This window comes from Betta splendens, chromosome 8 (genome assembly GCF_900634795.4).
Source record: "Betta splendens chromosome 8, fBetSpl5.4, whole genome shotgun sequence".
NCBI lineage: Eukaryota > Metazoa > Chordata > Actinopteri > Anabantiformes > Osphronemidae > Betta > Betta splendens.
The window spans coordinates 9,994,796-10,013,616 of NC_040888.2; the positions used below are offsets into that span (position 1 = coordinate 9,994,796).

The 18,821-nt window shown below is 43.4% G+C and overlaps 1 protein-coding gene across 2 annotated transcripts; it reads left to right on the forward strand.

The window, feature by feature from the left end:
• The first annotated feature begins 4,313 nt into the window (after positions 1 to 4,313).
• fbxl16 (F-box and leucine-rich repeat protein 16) lies at positions 4,314 to 17,446 on the forward strand. 2 transcript variants are annotated; one of them, XM_029159325.2, is made up of 7 exons: positions 4,314 to 4,774; positions 8,532 to 9,255; positions 11,339 to 11,581; positions 11,756 to 12,021; positions 12,820 to 12,904; positions 13,581 to 13,644; positions 13,989 to 17,446. In XM_029159325.2, the coding sequence occupies exons 2-7, from the start codon at positions 8,539 to 8,541 to the stop codon at positions 14,135 to 14,137; spliced, it is 1,524 nt and encodes a 507-aa protein (XP_029015158.1). In that variant the 5' UTR covers positions 4,314 to 4,774; positions 8,532 to 8,538; the 3' UTR covers positions 14,138 to 17,446. The 2 variants fall into 2 exon arrangements, with proteins under 2 accessions (XP_029015158.1, XP_040927828.1); XM_041071894.2 differs by lacking the exon at positions 4,314 to 4,774 and adding an exon at positions 5,241 to 5,392.
• Positions 17,447 to 18,821: the final 1,375 nt, after the last annotated feature.

Sequence of the window (18,821 nt, forward strand, 5' to 3'; positions counted from 1 at the left end):
TCACGCTGCTTTGTGTGTTACTTCAGCACAAGACCTAAAACCAGACACTGACACTCAAGCCAGGGGAGAAGAGAAAGAAGAAACTCCAGGAAACACTTCAGGACTAACACTGCCTGGAGACAGATATGCTCAGAGGATGGGTGACTAGTACAGTCCTTAGTTAACAAAGTGTGTCCACACAGGGAAAGGTCACAACAGACAAACTGCTTCTTTTCACAAAATCTAAAACTGAAAACAACCACTTTCAGAAACCTGCACTTCCCAGCAGGCTCACAACCAACCTTCAAATAACCTTCAGTGTTTAAATATGGTTAAAATGATGTCAGTTATTGTTGTTATGTTGATGCAAGATTGAAACAACGTTGAATGCTGATGGGTGTAAAAATGTTAACAAAATACTTTAAATTAATGTTAAAATATTGTCAGGTGTTTTTGTGACGATGATAGAACATAGAAACAATGTTTGATCAATGCTTGATTTGTTGAATCAACTTTGCCCCATTAACGTTGATTCACCTTTCAAAATCAACACATAGTCCAATGGTCATTCAACCATAATAGATTGATTCAACTTTGATTCAATGTTGAAGTGTAGCAGGGTTAAGTTACTGTTGCACAAACTAGACAGCAACGTTTGCTGAACTTTACCTAAAGTCATGTGGTGTCCAAACATATGCTTTTCTACAAATCTCATCTCTGCTCCGACTTTTCGTCATTAACACAGAATAACATTATTCTGATGCCCACTGACAAACATGCCCCCCCCCCACTACTCTCCCTCTACTGGCTAATAATACCTCTGTTCAGTCCTGAGTATACAGGCCTTTGTTGGAGCTGGTCGATCCAGGCTGCTGTGCGTCACCTATGACGTCAGTACATTTAAACACATGGGGCTCTGTGTAGAGGAGAAGCCTGCTGCGAGTGGGTTTGCTGGGCCTGCTCTGCTTACTAGCACGGCACCGTGGAAGAGAAGTGAATGGAGCACGTTGGGCACGAAGGCAGGGAGGCAGAGCAGCAGAGAGAAGCTGGGAGTGAGGACCTTCACCGCATCAAAGCACCGGGACCGACTGCAGACCGCCTGCTGATGAGTGACCAACATGTTCACAGACCTCGAGTTACGAAACAAGGGGGCAAATGGAAAACTGCCGTCGATGATCCAGCCATGTTCTGTTACCAGGTTATCGTGGACCAGGAGAAGGTGCTCGCTGCACGGCTCTGGCCTGTTACTATATCACACAGACAGCAGGTCAGTTTCTCCAGGTGGTTCGTTCATTGGTTTAGTCACAAAACAACCCCTTTACAGCTGCACTGTGCTCAAGAATATAGAGACATCTGAGGTGCAATTCATGCATCTTCATCATTTCATATGTTGTAACTTTTTATTGTCTTTCATCTTAATCACCTGCATTCACCTGGTTACACACCAGGCTACTACACACATGACTACACACCTGGTTACACACCAGAAAACACCTGGTTACACACCAGACTTCTACACACCTGACTACACACCAGACTACACACCTGGTTACACACCAGAAAACACCTGGTTACACACCAGAAAACACCTGGATACACACCAGACTACACACCTGGTTACACACCAGAAAACACCTGGTTACACACCAGGCTACACACCTGGTGGCACACCAGGCTACACAACAGGTTACAGACCTGGGGCTGTCACTGACTCCTGACTGACGTCTTCTGTACCGTGAGCACCTCCATGTTGCTGGCGTACTGTATTTAGACATTAGTGGGTATTTGTAATGTATTTTACATGTATCTCTATTATGGGGTTGTGTCTTTGCCTTTTTCCAACCTCAGCTTTCCACAGAAGGCAGACAGACTCCAGTGGTTGTTTTCTAAACTAACACACATAATTAAACAAACAACTCAACAAATCATCCTCAAATTTTAAAATTTCTTTGCTCTAGTATCCCCTTAATGAAGTAGGTAGTTATATTAACAAACTGCCATAGTGCACACAACTGCTCAGTTACTAAGAGACTGATTGCAAAAAGGCAGTGTTACTATGGCAACACTAGTGGCTGACTCATCTCCACTGCAGTGCAAGCTCTTATACGAGGGCACATGTGTTTGTCTGTTTGGGCTTCTGGGCTCATTCATTTATTTTCACATAGCTTTTATTAGGATCATTAAAATTCCTCAGACCCGACTTTTCTTTCACGGTGTCAGTGGTAACATCAGTGAAACCTCAGCAGCCTCACTCCTGATGGGAGCTTGGTGATGACAGACATGATGAAATAGTAATGACAGGTAACGATGACGAAGAAATTGAGTGGTTGCTTGAGCTGATGAGCCTCCAAAGGATGATCAGCCTGATCTGTCACTAACCTCTGGAGCTGTATAGTGAATTTACTTCAGTTGGTGGTTATTGCATGGTCAATATAGTTGAGAGAAGACTCTTTCATTTGCAGCAGTTAATGAGAGACACTTTCAGCAGCTGCAGGTAAATATGAGCTTATACTGAGGCTAATGGGTGTCAGTCTTTGATATGGAGGGACAAACCATTTAACACAGAGTAATGGAAGTGTAAATGTAAACATAACGGTGGTTGCTTTGTGTGTGTGTGTGTGTGTGTGTGTGTGTGTGTGTGTGTGTGTGTGTGTGTGTGTGTGTGTGTGTGTGTGTGTGTGTGTGTGTGTGTGTGTGTGCGTGGGTGGTTGGGTGTGTGGCACGTGCCTGTGTTCGTGGATGCTTTGTGTGACTGTGTGTGTGTGTGTGTCTGTGTGGCTGGTGGGGTGGGGGTTAAGAGTCTATAAATAGAAAGCTAGAGTTAGAAAAGGGGAAAAAGATGATGACATCACTTTGTTATAGAGTCGATGCCCATAACAGGATAAAGCCCAGGAAGTATGACATTTCAAGGAACATTAGCTTGATTAGTTATTTGTTTTGGACGATTTCATTTGAAACACTTAGAAATGAAAGATTATGAAAATTATGAAGACACTATAAAACTCTGTAATAAAGAAAATAATTGTTCTCCTCACATTTATAATATCTCATCTGTGACAGATCTTATCAGTTATCAGTTATAGTTATTATCAGCTATGGATTGACATTAAGCCAGTATAAAAAATCTGTTGAAATTGTTGAATTTTGTATCTGATTTCCAAACTGAAAAGTTATGGGCTCGTTATTTTCTATAAAAACGATTTTCTACCACATCTTCATGCGGATTTGATGGCTTTTTTTGACTAATACGTGTTTTTCTTTACGGAGGTTGGTATCAGTTGACATCAAGCCACAGCAGCTCATTATGAAGATATCCTTAACATATAATGCATAAGAAAACTATGGCCATGGGATACATGAACAAATATACAATTTACATTCTGTCAAGTTTAGTAAAAACTATACCTTGAGTGGAGCTGTGGTCAAAAGACTGGGACTGTCCAGAATATCTGAGTATTACTGAAAACTAGCAGTTCAACTATAAACAACACAAACTACTGTACTTAATTTGGATACAAACAAACTAGAGATCAGTGAAAAGGGAACCAGGTGGGTTTCCACGTTTAAGGATGCTGCTCTACACTGTCTCTGTCCCCTGGGACACTGGGACAAGAACAGAAAACAAACACTAGAATATGGGAAAACACAGTAGGTAAAGTACTTTTTTATATCAAAATCGCACAAACTACTTTTAAAATTCAGAATTTTTTCATTTTTATTCATTATCCTTCGGCTATTCTGAACTATGCTTGTGCACCAACAATTTTGTCAGATATCTACTAAACCTCTGTCCAAAGATTTAATCTCCTTTCAGCTCTACTTGTAGGCCAGATGCTACACTAACACACTAGATAATGGAATTTCATTTAAGCAGAATGTTGAAGCAGTGGACATTTGTCACCTAGCATGTGTTTTATTTTTTTTTTTTGTCAATTTGAAATCTTTTTGTATTAGTTGCTCAAGGGAACTAACGTCTGTTGGGTGAAACAAAGTAAATCAGCAATGTCATCTACAGATGAGCTAAACAACAAACATATTTAATTATATATATATTTATATATATTAATTGAATCATAAATGAAGCACCAGATAGATTGGCCCGGGTCGGACTCAAACCGAGGACCCTCTGTGTGAGGGGACAAAACCACTGTTCTACTGTGGCTCTGGATTCTACATTGATAATAAACAGACGTGCGCGCGTGTGTGTGTGTGTTGTGCCAAGGTCATTAACCTAAACTCACTTCAACCAACCAACAAGCGTCAGAAATGAATTTGTCAACGCGACTTTGCCAGAAATGCTAAATACCTTCAACCCCCGACTCAAACCAGCAGAAGCTGCCGCTGCTGTTACATAAGAGGCAGACACAGTCGCTCCAGCTGCTCCAGCTCTATCCCTTTAAATGAGAAGACGCTGCGGCGCTTTGCGTGTGCGCGTGTGGAGGAGAAATTACCAAGCAGCGAGGGCCACTGTGTTGTGGAGGAGGACCAGCGGCCGAAAACACGGCACAGCCGCGCGTTTGCTCGAGTTCGAGCCGTTTTCCAGCGGAGCCGGTGACTCGGTTCCCCGGTGCGGTCGATTGATTGGGATTCTGGACCTCGGCGTTCCGCCTGTATCTATGGGCTCATAGGCGGACCTCTCACGCCCCGACAGAACGCAACGCGCAGGGCGGCCGCACAATTATTATTTATTTCGCCATTTCGGTACCGCAGCGTTGAGAGAAACGTGATCGCGGGGCAGCGTCGACCACAGCGCGCGGATCATGGATTAATACCCGAGTGAATTTTCATCTAAGAGGTAAGAGATACTGCGAAAAAAAAAGGCCCGACGTCAAGGATGCGTTCAGGGTGCAGTGTGTGTGTGCGTGTTCGTGTGTGGCATGCGTGTTGTGGTGATGGATGACTGGATGCTCGCTTGTGGCAGCAGCATCCGAACTGCGGCTCCCGCGACGAGGCGGAGGATAGTGCGGGGGGATCGGGGCGATGTGGGTCAATGGCGCTGGGTGCTCCAGCCCTTTGTGTACGGTGGGGCCTCGGGGAGACGGAGCCGATCAGCCGCATCGAGCTGCGTATTATTAACAAACACGATGACGTCAGCGTTTGTCAGTGACGACACGTCTTTCGTTCTCGCCCGTGCGGCGTCGTTGTTTCATTCTTTACGGGTGTTTCACGAAACGGCATATTTTCCGTGTCTTCTTCTGGATTCTCCGCCAGCTTTCGCCAGCCACGAAGCCTGTCATATTAACAGAGTTAACACGTCCCTGCATAGTTTTAAATGCTGGTAGAATCCTCTCAGTATTTTTGAAAACTTTGTATTTGTTGTGTTGGAACCAGATGCGAGGCTTAGTCTGCTGATCAGTGAGCGCGTGCCGGTGGAGCCAACTGATAAACCAGGTGCAACAGTGACATCATTAAGGTTTGTTTAGCTCCACACTGAGGGAAGTCAGTTCAAAATGGCGAACGTGAACCAAGAATCTTCACAGCTTTTAAGGTTTAAACCTTCTGGGTGCAGTAAACTACAGTGGCACCGCTTCAGGGTGGAGTGGGCTTCGTGTAAACCTCACGCAGCCAACCTGGCAACCACAGGCATGGATATTAGCCTAGCTAGCTAAGTAGCAACATGCATGACATGAAACAGCACTGTTTGTATTAGTACACACCTACTACACATCTGCCACACGTAAAGGTATATTACATAGATATTTCACAGTAAAAGATGACAACGGACACTAAGGATGAAGTCACAGACTCTTGCGAGCTCACATTAATACCACGGTCTTGTTAGTGATGGAACATGACAGAAAGGTGCTGCATTAGCAAGATTAAATCTGTCTTCAAAGAGTCTTTTTAATCTAACATAAAAAAGTTAAATATTTTCCTGTAAAGCATTTGTAATGAAGGAACAGGCTCACTGGAGGGTATCAAGTTCATTGATCTCATGCCACACCTCTGGAGGTTGAGTCATAGCATCTGGACTCCTTCCTCTAGGTCACGTTGTTTCACTCCAGGTGCTTTCATCAGTAGCAGAAAGATTTGCTGTTTGGAGACAACAGAATTACCCTGTGGTTTGGTTTGAACTCTCACCTGTAAACAGCAGACTCGTTAGGCGTCTCCTCTGCCCGAGCGAGTGACCTTTGCATTTTAAATGGACAAACACTGCTGATACTGGACCTTAGGATGAGTTCATTCTTCTTCTTGGGTCGTCTATCTGTGTGCTGGATATTTCTTTCCTCCAATATACAGCTCTGGGCAATTTTTACAATGAACAATAAATCTTTATTGTAAAATAATAATAACATGTTTATAATGTTAATAATAAACAATACATATACATATGTATTATACAATATACAAATACATAACATAAACAGGATCTAAATCATATCTTAATTCTGGAAATCCTCATACAGATTATTCCAGCCTATAATTTGCTAAAGTTCCTGGGTGTAGAGAATGTTTTTACAGTAGGTTTGGATCTATGGGGGAAAAAGTTTTACTATAGAATCTGAAGCTTTTGAACACAATCATCAGTCGTTTGTGACTGAGCATTTTTCTTTTCTAGTGGTAAGGATTTTATTGGTAAATTCATGAAGTCACTGGTGCTGAAATTGATAAGGACACACATGAAATCTATGCCTCTGAGTCAACCTGGCTACAGTTCTCAAAAGAAACCCAGTGTTGTTCTTGCTGAGCCAGTTTTCTACAGTATGTAACGCACATCATTAGCCTCACACCACCTAGACAGCACACCAGTAACTTCTGATTGGTGCGACTGGGAGTCATTAACTCCTGCATGCATTACGATCTTACTTACGCTCCACTTAACAGGAGGTTTAATGAGGAGTGCTGGAGTGTTACAGGCGTACTATACGACCCTTAACTGAGACCATGAGCCTGAGTATCAATACACTCACCGTCGGAGGAGCATTCAAACAAGTTACTGGTCCCATGAGGAGAACGCCTCCAAAGACAAACTGACCTGTGATCAGCATGAAAGCTGCTCAATCTCTTCTAATTGTCAGTGACAAATCTGAGGTGGATGAATTTTCACTATATCACATAAACTCTGATGCATTGATGGTTATGTTGGTGTATAAATAATATATAGACAGTCACAGACAACCAAAAGTACTCACACAGCTCATGAAGAGAACAGATACACACAATCTGCTAGTTTTGGTGGAGCTGGATTCAATAGTTTTGCATTTGAAGTATAATTTTGGTTTTAATATTTCAGTAGACTTCATTTTAAAGAGAGCTGGATGTGACTTTGACCGCCTGTATGACTGACTTCAGTCCCTCTTTGCATGATGTAACAGACAGGGGCATGGATGTATCTACTGAATGTGATCATCAGCTTATGATGAACGTGCATCCTTTCATTTTAGTCTGGCTTGTGACTTCTGGTGGACATCTTTTCCATCTGGCTTCTGCTCTTCTGCCTTTGTTTCTCATGTGCTGTAGCTGGATGCTTCATAACTTTACAGGATTATGTAACGAATGAGCCCGTTCACATCTGCTACACAACAAACACAGCACACGCCGTACACAAGTAAAACGATGTGAATACTACATGGAGACAGAGAGGCTGCACACAGGAGATACATGGGACACGAACGCAGCATATGTTGATAATGCAGCTGGTTGTGGGACAAAGAGAGGCTGTTGTGTGTGAAGCCCTATAGTCAGCACGTTACATAACTGAGCGAGTTGAGCTGTGAACCGTCCTCCCGCTGCTGATACAGTGAGATCACAGGGAGCGGGCGAGCGGGGGCCACGGGCCGCAGCGTCCGTTTACACTGGGATGTGTTTTCACCACCACGTCCAGCTCTGCTGAAAGCAAACAACAAAAGACCAGCAGCTCGTCCACACAACAAGCTGATGAAGAGTTCAACAGTCGGCAGTGAAACACAGCCATGTGTGTCCTCACAACCAAAGTCTTGGTGATTTGAGGCTGATGTTGTTGCTCACAGTTACACATGCAGGTGGTTCAGAACCAGCAAAGTGGAGCTGGTTTTTCTGCCCAGATTCAGTTCTATCCGAATGCAATGAACTGCATTGTTGTTTGTGGACAAGCAGCACCTGTCTATGTCTATGTTGGAAGCCTTTACTTATTGAGATAGAAAGAACTTAGAACTCCAGTCAGTGTTGCCAGATATATGATACTTATGCAACAGTTCTGGGTCCTTTATAAGGTTGGAGAACAAAAAAATCCGATAGCTTCAGCATTAGTTCTGTACACAACAAAAAACTTTGAATTTTTATTATATATTTTATTAAAAATATATTATGTCTGAACTGCTGAATGTCTATATGGCTATGGATAACTAATATATTTATTTATGTATTCCGTACAACACACCACGTCAACGTCAACAGCAGCCCCTGTGTCCACTTCAATATCAAGTTTATTTTAGCTTAGCATAATCGACATGGTGTCGTGGGCCTTGTGGAAAGATATCAGCACTTTTATCCAAGTCTGTGTCCATGAAATGTGTAAAAACGAAACCAGCCACTTATGTATTATTAATCTGTGCATCTGTTTCTCTCTCCAGGTTCCCGATGTTGAACATGTCCAGCCCCAGTGAGCTGAAGTCTCCTTGTGTGACTCGCAACGGTATGGTGAAGCTGCCGTCCAGCCAGCCCAATGGTTTGGGCAGCGCCAGCATCACCAAAGGGACGCCCGCTGCCAAGAACCGCCTCTGCCAGTCGTCCTCGGTGCCCTCCATCCTTCCTCCTCCGTCCTCGCTCCCCTACCATCACCACCACAACCACCACCACCACCTGGACGGCCCCGGCATGCCCCACTCTGCAGCTTCCCTCCTGGGTTCTGACCTGGAGTCCGGTAAACCCCTAGTAGGCCTGAAGCCAAGCCTTCGCCAGCTCCCCCCCCTCACTCTGCCCAAACCCATTCTCCTGGAGCGTCAGCTCGTCCTCGACGAGAAGCTGCTTAATCGACTGCTCTGGTACTTCACCACAGCAGAAAAGTGTGTGCTGGCGCAGGTATGCAAAACGTGGCGTAAGGTGCTGTACCAGCCCAAGTTCTGGGAGGGCGTGACGCCCATCCTACACGCCAAGGAGCTGTACGCGATGCTGCCCAACGGGGAGAAGGAGTTTGTGAGTCTGCAGGCCTTCGCTCTGCGCGGCTTCCAGTCGTTCTGTTTAGTGGGGGTGTCAGACTTGGACATTTGTGAGTTCATCGACAACTACCCACTGTCGAAGAAGGGAGTGCGTTCCGTCAGCCTCAAGAGGTCCACCATCACAGACGCCGGTCTGGAGGTAAGAAGAACACACACAGGTCACATGCTTTCAAAGGGTTTATGCATTTTACAAAACTTTTATTTCACTTTCTAATGCCCAAACCTGCCCATCTAATCGGTTTGCGCTCAAACCCATGGACCACATCCACTCAAGGCATGTCACTGGACAGGGGAGCTGTCGTCCTGAGTGTCAGCTCAGATGTGTTGCTGACAACCATGCTTTGGGCGGTGGTGAGCTGGAAAACGTAGGTCTGCTTTAGTACGCGGCCCTGAGGCGCCTTCAAGCAGAGAAGATGTACTTTGATCACTACCCATCGATTGTGTCTATTTAGTGGATCCCTATGATCCTTTGTTTCCTCAAAGTTATGACACAATAATAAACATTGTTTGCAAAATTCTTGCATAAACAGCTTCGATACCTGCATCAAAGGACTGCTTTACATCAGATCCTTTCCTGTGACATTGCCACGTTAGATAGGTTAAGTTGTTTAGAGCTCATATGATGGTTTTTGATGCACCAAAGGGATGAAGTGTTATAATTTCTGCAAATACAATCTTACCATCTTTTCAACCAAGCATATCTACTGCTGCATTCACATATATGTGTGTCCAACAGCAGCAGGCAGAGACATTTAGCCGTAGAGTTACAACATATCATCATGTCACTTGTACAGGGGGGTGGGACTCGTACATCAAGTGGTAGTGATAGCTTCGCTTCGCTCAGATGCTCTTTCCTCCCATCTCATGCACTGTTTCCAGGACTGAGCTTATCCAGCCTTTTCCCGTCTGCAGTTGTCACAGCACCAGTAGACCACTCCATAAAAGATGACTGTGGCACCATAGAGTCAAAGATGATCTTTAATGGTGCTCCATCTGCTCCAGAGGACCTACTTTGGCCCTTCCTGTAGTGTGTCTGTGATATCTTCCCAGTCCAGTTTCCTTTCCCTGGATGTTCACCCGTGTGGATGATGTGTTTGCCTCCAGAAATCCACCACCAGCTCTGGTTTTCCTTGTGTCGCGTCACTGGCACAGGTCTACAAGCTGGATTGGTTCCGCGTGTTCTCTCTCAGCGTGACAATCGCACAGTGGACGTCTGCAGGTTGAACAGTCCTGACTGCTGAGTCAAAAATGACGTCCGCAGTGACGTCCGCGAGGAATGTGACGTCACTGATGTTTTGGTTGCTCTGTTCCAACCTAGATCAGTTTCTTCACGCCTCGTTAGTTGATGAGGACTGTAACCTCTTTGAGGCTTTTATTTGGCATGTAGGTCAGTTTATATGACTCCTCTCAGCACGTAGCCAGTGGTCTCACCCTCCCATATATGTGTCCATGTCACCTGTCTGTCTGATCACCTGTCTGATCCTGAATAAATCCTAGAAATCCGAGTTTCTAAAGAGGATTATACTACACCCTCATTACAAATAATTAGTGGTAGTTGATAGATGATGTTCTTTTGGCAGTAGCTGTTAATGATTTGATTCAGATCAATAGCATGACTGAAAGTATGTATCTTCTTTTATATAAAAAATTCCTCCAGGATCCAGGAAGCACCCCATGTGATTCACTGGTGAAACTAAATTCACCATCAGTGCAGTTCAGGGTGATCACACTATAACTAAAATACTGATGCACTCAGTAGCATTTGCGCTTTGCTGTCACTCTGTGCAAATAGAGCCTTTGTTGGCCACCACAGTTTAAGTGAAATGCTAAGTGGGATGCTAAGTGAAATGCTAAGTGGGATGCTTACACAACCGCCTCTATAAACTGTCCTTTACTTTTGTTTTGAGTGTTTCTCTTCATACTCGCTAGGCTAGGCTGCTATTCTGGGATGAGTGGATGGTTGCCATGGAGAAACATAAAAATGTTGGCTGCATGATCTATATATGGATTTTTCTGTTGCAGGGTGCTAATTTGTTCATCACTATTTAAGTGCACCTCAAAACTACATGGAGCACACAATTTTCTTATTATGAAACTCCTGTCTCCAAAGATGCCTAAAAATGTCTAACCTTTAAATGACACTTGAGATTACGACACTGTAAACTTTAACCACAGCTCAGCATGTAGCTTCATAACGGCACCTGGGGACTTTTACATTCCAGGTCATGTTGGAGCAAATGCAAGGCCTGATGCACCTGGAGCTGTCAGGCTGCAACGACTTCACGGAGGCCGGCCTGTGGTCCAGCCTGAACGCTCGGCTAACCTCCCTTAGCGTCAGCGACTGCATCAACGTGGCGGATGACGCGATAGCTGCGATCTCACAGCTCCTGCCTAATCTATCAGAGTTGAGCCTGCAGGCCTACCATGTCACTGACACGGCCATGGCCTACTTCACAGCCAAACAGGTGGGAGGACAACAAGTCAGCAGATAACGCATGATAAATCATTAAAGCTGCACTTAACAGTGCTTTAACTCTGCATATACCTCCATGAACTTCCTTCATTTGATCTAAAAATTCAGATTCCCAGTGGTGAAACAACCTAGGCTTCATCTACTGTCGCTTGCTCCTCATTCTCAGGGCTACACCACTCACACTCTGCGGCTCCATTCCTGCTGGGAGATCACCAATCACGGTGTGGTCAACATGGTGCACAGCCTGCCCAACCTGACTGCCCTCAGCCTCTCTGGCTGCTCTAAGATCACTGACGATGGCGTGGAGCTGGTTGCCGAAAACCTGCGCAAGCTGCGGAGCCTGGACCTGTCCTGGTGCCCTCGGATCACTGACATGGCCCTGGAGTACATCGCCTGTGACCTGCACAAGCTGGAAGAACTTGTGCTGGACAGGTCAGTGGTTTTCATCCCTGTTAATACTGACCTGGTAATAGACTGATTATGTGATTAACTGATATGTACTTAAGGAAACAATTACTCAAAGGCAGAAAAACCCAGTAGATTAGATGAGATTAGATTAGATTAGATTGGATTAGATTAGTTGAAATTAGATTAGATTTAACTTTATTCTTATTACACATGCACAACTAAAGGGCAACAAAATGCAGTTTAGCATCTAATCAGATTAGCAATAAGCAGTAAGTGCAGAATATACATGTCTACAGTAATTATGGTAATTATGGACATAGTCAATATGTGAGCTAAGGGCCAAATATACCATGAATGTAAATAATGTGTATCGTTTCCTCTAAAACCTTAGAACTAACGGTCAAGGTGTTGGTGGTGGGATTGTTGGGCTGAGACATTTAGTTCGTCATTTAGTTCATGACAGTACCTGGATATACCTGGATGGATGGAAGAGAAGCGTATCTGTGTGAGATGGCTCCTCATACAGTGGAGTGATCGACTTGTGACGTGAGGCCTCAGAGGACACTTGTGTTGATACAGTCTTGCCTTCAGTCTTGTCACACTGTGATGCTACATATGGACGAAACTCCAAATTAACTTGCTTACGTTTGCAAGTTCTTCAGAGAAAATGCTGAAAACGATTGTTTACATTTGTCAGAAAAAATGAGGTTTGAGTGAATAAATAATTCACAGATTTGAACATAAAACACATCGACTTTTGTAAAAGCATGTAGGTGCTGTTTGACCAGTTCAGTGTATTGTTGTGTGTTGTGCTGCTCTCAGGTGTGTGCGGATTACAGACACCGGTCTGGGCTACTTGTCCACCATGTCATCGTTAAGAGGCTTGTATCTGCGCTGGTGCTGTCAGGTAACATACACATGTATACAAAACATTTAGTTTAATCACGTTATTTTGGCACTTGGCACCATTTATTTAGGTTCTATTTAGTTTCTATAACACAGTACTGTAGATTCCTCCAGCAACATGTGATTCTGAATCAGTTGCATCAGCTGAATCAAAGTTTCAGAACGCTTCAATTCCCTCATCACTGATACAATGTTTGTATAACATGGTGGTTTAACACGAGTTCATAACCGTTATCGTTTGCCGTTGGACGTGATTATTAAAGGTCGCCACAGTTTTACTGACGAGTTGCTCGCTCACAGAGATGTGAAGAACAGCTCAGTAGATCCCAGACCTCAGTCTGCTTTTCGCTGCTGGCGTCTTTAACACTTCAGAAAAACCTACGATCCGTCTGTTCTGTGCTGTGGTGGACAAACGCTGTGTTCTTCTGTTTACTACCAAGTAAACTACGACTACTGAAAGAGAAGAACAGCCTTCTATGTTAGTTACACATGTGCTGCAGCAACGTACAGAAACATATATACCATAAGACTGTACCCATATTAATATATGGTCAAATAAATGGTGGTTGAGATTATGGTAGTCAAACAAGTGTGTGTGTGTGTGTGTGTGTGTGTGTGTGTGTGTGTGTGTGTGTGTGTGTGTGTGTGTGTGTGTGTGTGTGTGTGTGTGTTTGCAGGTGCAGGACTTTGGATTGCAGCATTTGTTTAGTATGAGGAGTCTTCGTCTACTGTCTCTTGCAGGTGGGATGCTTTCATTATTACATAACTCCAGAAGGTTTCATGCATCTCAGTAATGTTTGTATGCATCTAATGTGACTTTGTCACTGTACATCTAGTTCATATCCTCATCTAGTGGTTCATACAGTATCTGTGCTGCCACCTAGTGCTAACTGGACTGGGTATTTTTGATTTACATTCTGAATTGTTGTATAATAACAAAATAAAACCACCTAAAGCTATAGATTGATTGATGAGTTATTCCAAAAAAGGATTTTCAAATTTGTAGGTGGTTCTTGATCCATGGCTCAGTTTCCACATCCACAGTGGTGCCATGATCGTGTTGCTCCTCTTCCTGTCGTACGCAGGCTGCCCCCTGCTGACCACTACTGGTCTGTCAGGCCTAATTCAGCTGCAGGAGCTGGAAGAACTGGAGCTGACCAACTGCCCCGGAGCCACCGCTGAGCTCTTCAAGTACTACTCCCAGCACCTGCCCCACTGCATGGTCATTGAGTAGGGGTCGCAGGCCCGTCCTGTCAACACAGCGACCGCCACACTTCAATCTTCTGCCTTCTCACTCATCCTCAGTCATTTTCCCAAATGCTAACCAGGAGGCTGAACTGCTTATTCTGCACCACACTGACCCACTTCACCCGTCCCACCCCTCCCTAACCTCCACCCCCCACTGATTGTACTGATCCAGGCAGGCGGACACAGAGGCAGCATGTTGGGTGACCCCGGGTTGATGGGATAGTGCTTGAGCTTCACTTAAGGAGATGCGGGAGCGACGAGCTTGGTGCGACGTCTTGTCTGACAGCGGGTTTTCAGAATGAACGAAAGGTCGAGGGCTTCACTGAAGAAGCAGTTGGTTTATGTTGTTTTAGAGGATCCTGGACAAGGCGACATGCGCAGCGCAGAGAAGATATCAGGAGGGAGCTGGAGACTCGCGTCTGAGCGAATACGACGGAACTCTCACATGTGCTCACACACTGTAAAATACACTCACGCATACTGTTTATGATAAGTGGAACAAATGTTAGCCCTCAACACCATGAGCGCTGACAGTTTTATTCCCATCACTCTGTAAATAACGGCTGTTTCCCCTCCTCCAAGAAGGTGTCAAAGGTTCCGAGAGAGATGGGACACGGCTCTGTTCTCTTCCTTTCTGTGTGTGTGACATAGACTCACGGGTTTCCGTCTTTTAGGGACGCCAACACCTCTTCTCCATTTCTGTGTCTTATCAGAAATCAAAAACAATCAAACAAAAAAAAGAAGAAGGAATTCTGAGAAACAACTGTTTACATTGTTTTGTGTTGGGTTGCACGCTTGGTTGCGTCAGTTCTTCTCTGCTCTCTTCATTTTTTTTTTTGTTGTACAAACAGGATTTGATTTACAGCTCAGAAGAGAAACTTGGTGTCAACCGTGAAAGTGGCGCTTTTTGAGTGGGAAACGAGCCAGAGGAAAGGAGACACGTGCATGATGCGTTTGAATTATATGCTGGAGGGTCATTTTGGTTTTATGCTGGTGATAAAATGCTTTTCAGAGTCGCGATGAATGTGGGATCTGAAATTGAAAGGTTTTAAATTCCCTGGCTAAGGTTCTCACGGCTCCACTACAGGGAAGGCTCAGAACGAAGAGCTCGGAACAAAGAGCTCAGAACTAAAAGCTCTGGTAATGTGAAAGCTTTCAACAATGATTTAACTTTTCTTTACTACAAACCCAGAGTCAGATAAACCTCCTTTTTAGTTTTGATAAAGAAATGAATTAAATTATTTGACGGTAGTGGAATTCTATTACGGTTGCTTTTAGTTCTGTTCTTTGTCCAGTTGTATTGAAACACGAGAAGCGAGCAATTAGAAATATTAAACCGTCAGGAAGGAAAATGATGAAGGTTCTCAGTCAACCCAGCACGTTAGTCCAAAGGTGCTTCTTAGTGGTAAACCGAGGTTTTTGCTGATATTCCACCTTCCGTTCTTCAGGTCTGTCCACACAGTAGTAACTGAAGAACACGATGAGAGGTCATTAAAACCACAGTTAGTATTTTGGAACAGGTTGTGTCTTAGGTTTCCATCCAGCTCGGACCAGGCTCCTCTTCGCATACACTATGCCTTCGTACTGCTGAACTCATACGAACCAGTGCCTGTATTTCGGACTCTGGGTAGAAAGAATTTATCCATTAATGTATATTAATGCCACAGACGAAACACCTTTAGAGCCAGTGGTGAAGTCCGTCCCCCCCATCGGATTTTTAATGGAAACGGATGCTGCTGCGCTGCTGTGCTGCTCTTTGCCTCTCGCGTGACCCGAGACGCGCAAACTGCCAACTTCGTGGATGGATGTCGGCGTCAGCCAGTATTACGTTGTGCCAAATGCCTCCGCAGCAGCACAGGACATGTGTCTGGTTTAACTGATCATTGACTGCACTGAAATGGGCTGAGTGGCAGACGATGCATGGTCCCAGCTGGTCTGTATTTCTGTTTCAGGAAGGATTGTTTCAGGAGTTACTGTGCATCTATTCATTGTACATAAGTATATTTATTTATTTATTTATTTATTTAAATTAAGTCTTTATTTATTTATGTGATTTATTTATCAACGAGACATTTTCAATGACTTTGAGTTTGATGTGATTTGCTGAAAAAGGGTTTGTATTAATTGCTGATTTATTAAAATGATCATTCTTTTTTTAAACCAAGACCCATATGTGAAATAATAAACTAATTACACATTAAACATTCACTCTTTGAGACACCGCTGACTGTCGTTAGCACTGATTTGAAGTCTTCATAGTGTGCAAGAGAGTATTTCTTCTGTACAGATGTGTATTAACTTTGTATCACTGTTTGGTTCATTACTAAGGACGGAGGCAGTGACAGGTTTTATTTACTGTCATTATTCTGAACATGGCAGCAAAATAGAGACGTAACACCTGTGTGAGAGGTTGAGGTCTATCATGCAATGTTTACACTGTCTGTGACAAATGGGGACATCTGTCATGTGATGAAGCAGGAGGTGAAGATTCTTTAAAAGCCTGTTCCTAGTAAATGTCTACACATTAGTTATCAACTGTATTTTTCTACTCAAATAAAAGACCAGATCATATATGAGCAACATTTACTGCAGGTGCCGACACCCTGCATCCCAGAATTCAGCCATATCACAGAAGCATCATTAAATTGGCTGCTGGTGATAAAGTTAGAATTGTTTTCGCCCCAAAAAATATTGTTTCCACTGACCAATGTAATTGTATTTTGTAAATAGAAGTAAATTTTGAGTTTGATTGACACAACCAAAAAAAATGATGAATAGACTTTTTTCAAAGGATGTAAAACATCAGTACATTATAATGTTCATAGCATGACACACTTTTACACAGTGAGAACCCCCATTATTCATTATTACAACACATAAGCAGCCACAGGCAATCTGCCTTGACAGGCTGGGAAGAGTAGAGAGAAGTCACAGGAAGAATTTTATGTGTGTGATTTACCACAGGCTCAGTTCAGTAATGAAAACGTTGGGTCATGCTGCTATGATCAGAGTCGGGTTCTTCATTATTACTGGACACTGCTGCTGCAAACAGTTCAAAAGACACCTCACACCTCACGATGGGAAAAGCCTGACATTCGCCCAGACAACAAGAAGTAACAAAACAATCAAAATGTAATTAAATAAAAGGTAACACACGCTCCTGTCCCTGTTATTTGAATGTGTTGCAGCATCAAACTCAAAATTTCCTTATATTTAGTTAATCTAATTGATTTGATCAATGATTTTTTTTCTTTGTGCTTTTGTCAAATAAATAAAAGTTGAAGTGAATTAACAATCACAGACTGAAGGTGTTTTTCATGCAGCCACCTCACGTTTCTGCTGCAGCCCGTCGGCTCAGACTGCACTGTCTTTAAGTTCTAAGGCCCTGATTTATAGTTTTATCTGATTAACACAGACGTGTTTGTTTTGAAATCTTTCAGTCATTTTATCCTTTAAAAAGACACGCAGCTACGAAGCTTTTTTTTTTTTTTATTTATTGCACGTTTATTAGTTTCTGTAATCCATACTCTGGTTCTGTGACCAGATAACATATTCATGGTCAGGTGTATTCAGTCAATCAAAAGTTGGAAATTATAATCTTAGTTGACAATAAGATTGAAGAAGACAGATGGAACTGACGTGTTCAAGTGTCTTCTTGAGTAAAGACAGTGGAGCAGCTGCTACCAGCTACCTCCTTTAGACCTTCCCGCAGTGAATGCAGCGTTGTGTTCAACTTCCACGATGGGCACCTGAGGCGTTATGAACACAAGCGTTAACAGTCACACAGACAACGGTGGTGGAGACCATGGTCCACTTGTCTCCAGCCGACTTCTACTTCTTTTACTCCCACTTCAATTCCAGTTCCTGTTTCAGGGTCTTTGAACTCTGCATGAGCCAAAAGAACATCCTGAACACAACCACAATAACAAAAATTGTTCTAACAACAACAATATAATAATAATATTGACAGCAACAACAGTCATAATGATAACAGTAATAATAGTGAAGCCCTTTTTTAACGACTTCCTGTGTATAGAAGTGTTTGGGCCAGAGACTAGAGTTCTCTGCAATTGTTACAGTTCATTGTTCGTTAGTTGGATTATTGTCACCTGTCTGTTCAGTTTGTTTGTGGGTCGTTGCATTTGGGTCCTGCCTCTGGTTGTGTTTCTGGGCCTCAGAAGCCCTGTTCTCTCGCTCGCAGTGAGTGCGGCTCTAGTTCTAATTGATCCCCCGATGAATAGTGGAGGTGAGTGAGTGAGTGAGTGAGTGAGTGAGTGAGTGAGTGAGTGAGTGAGTGAGTGAGTGAGTTTCCTCCTGCCCTGGTCTGGAACCAGGGGATGAGTCGCTGGAGAAGCATGAAGGATGTGAAGCACCAGTCCTGTGTGTTGATGCAACTGAGCCAGTAGATGGCGCTGTTTCCTTCTCCTTACACCTCTTCAACTTTTCTTTTTTTTCCCACATTTCTTTTTAAAATATTTCGGATTCTGCTTATGCTTAAATATTGACTGAATTATTGATTATTTTTAGTATGTTATTAAAATGTATATATTTATTACTTAATATACTTCAATTGTTTAACATGGCTTTTGTTGGGGTTTCAGTTGTGAGTTTTCAAACCTTGGGGTAACTTTTTAGTGAACTGGCCAAATAAAACTAAACTGAATTGAAAT

Excerpts from the sequence above, each read along its gene's own strand:
- fbxl16 (XM_029159325.2), top strand. The coding sequence starts at position 8,539 with ATGTTGAACATGTCCAGCCCCAGTGAGCTGAAGTCTCCTTGTGTGACT. Across the intron at positions 9,256-11,338 it reads TCACAGACGCCGGTCTGGAG|GTCATGTTGGAGCAAATGCA; the intron begins GTAAGAAGAACA and ends TTTACATTCCAG. Across the intron at positions 12,022-12,819 it reads GAAGAACTTGTGCTGGACAG|GTGTGTGCGGATTACAGACA; the intron begins GTCAGTGGTTTT and ends TGCTGCTCTCAG.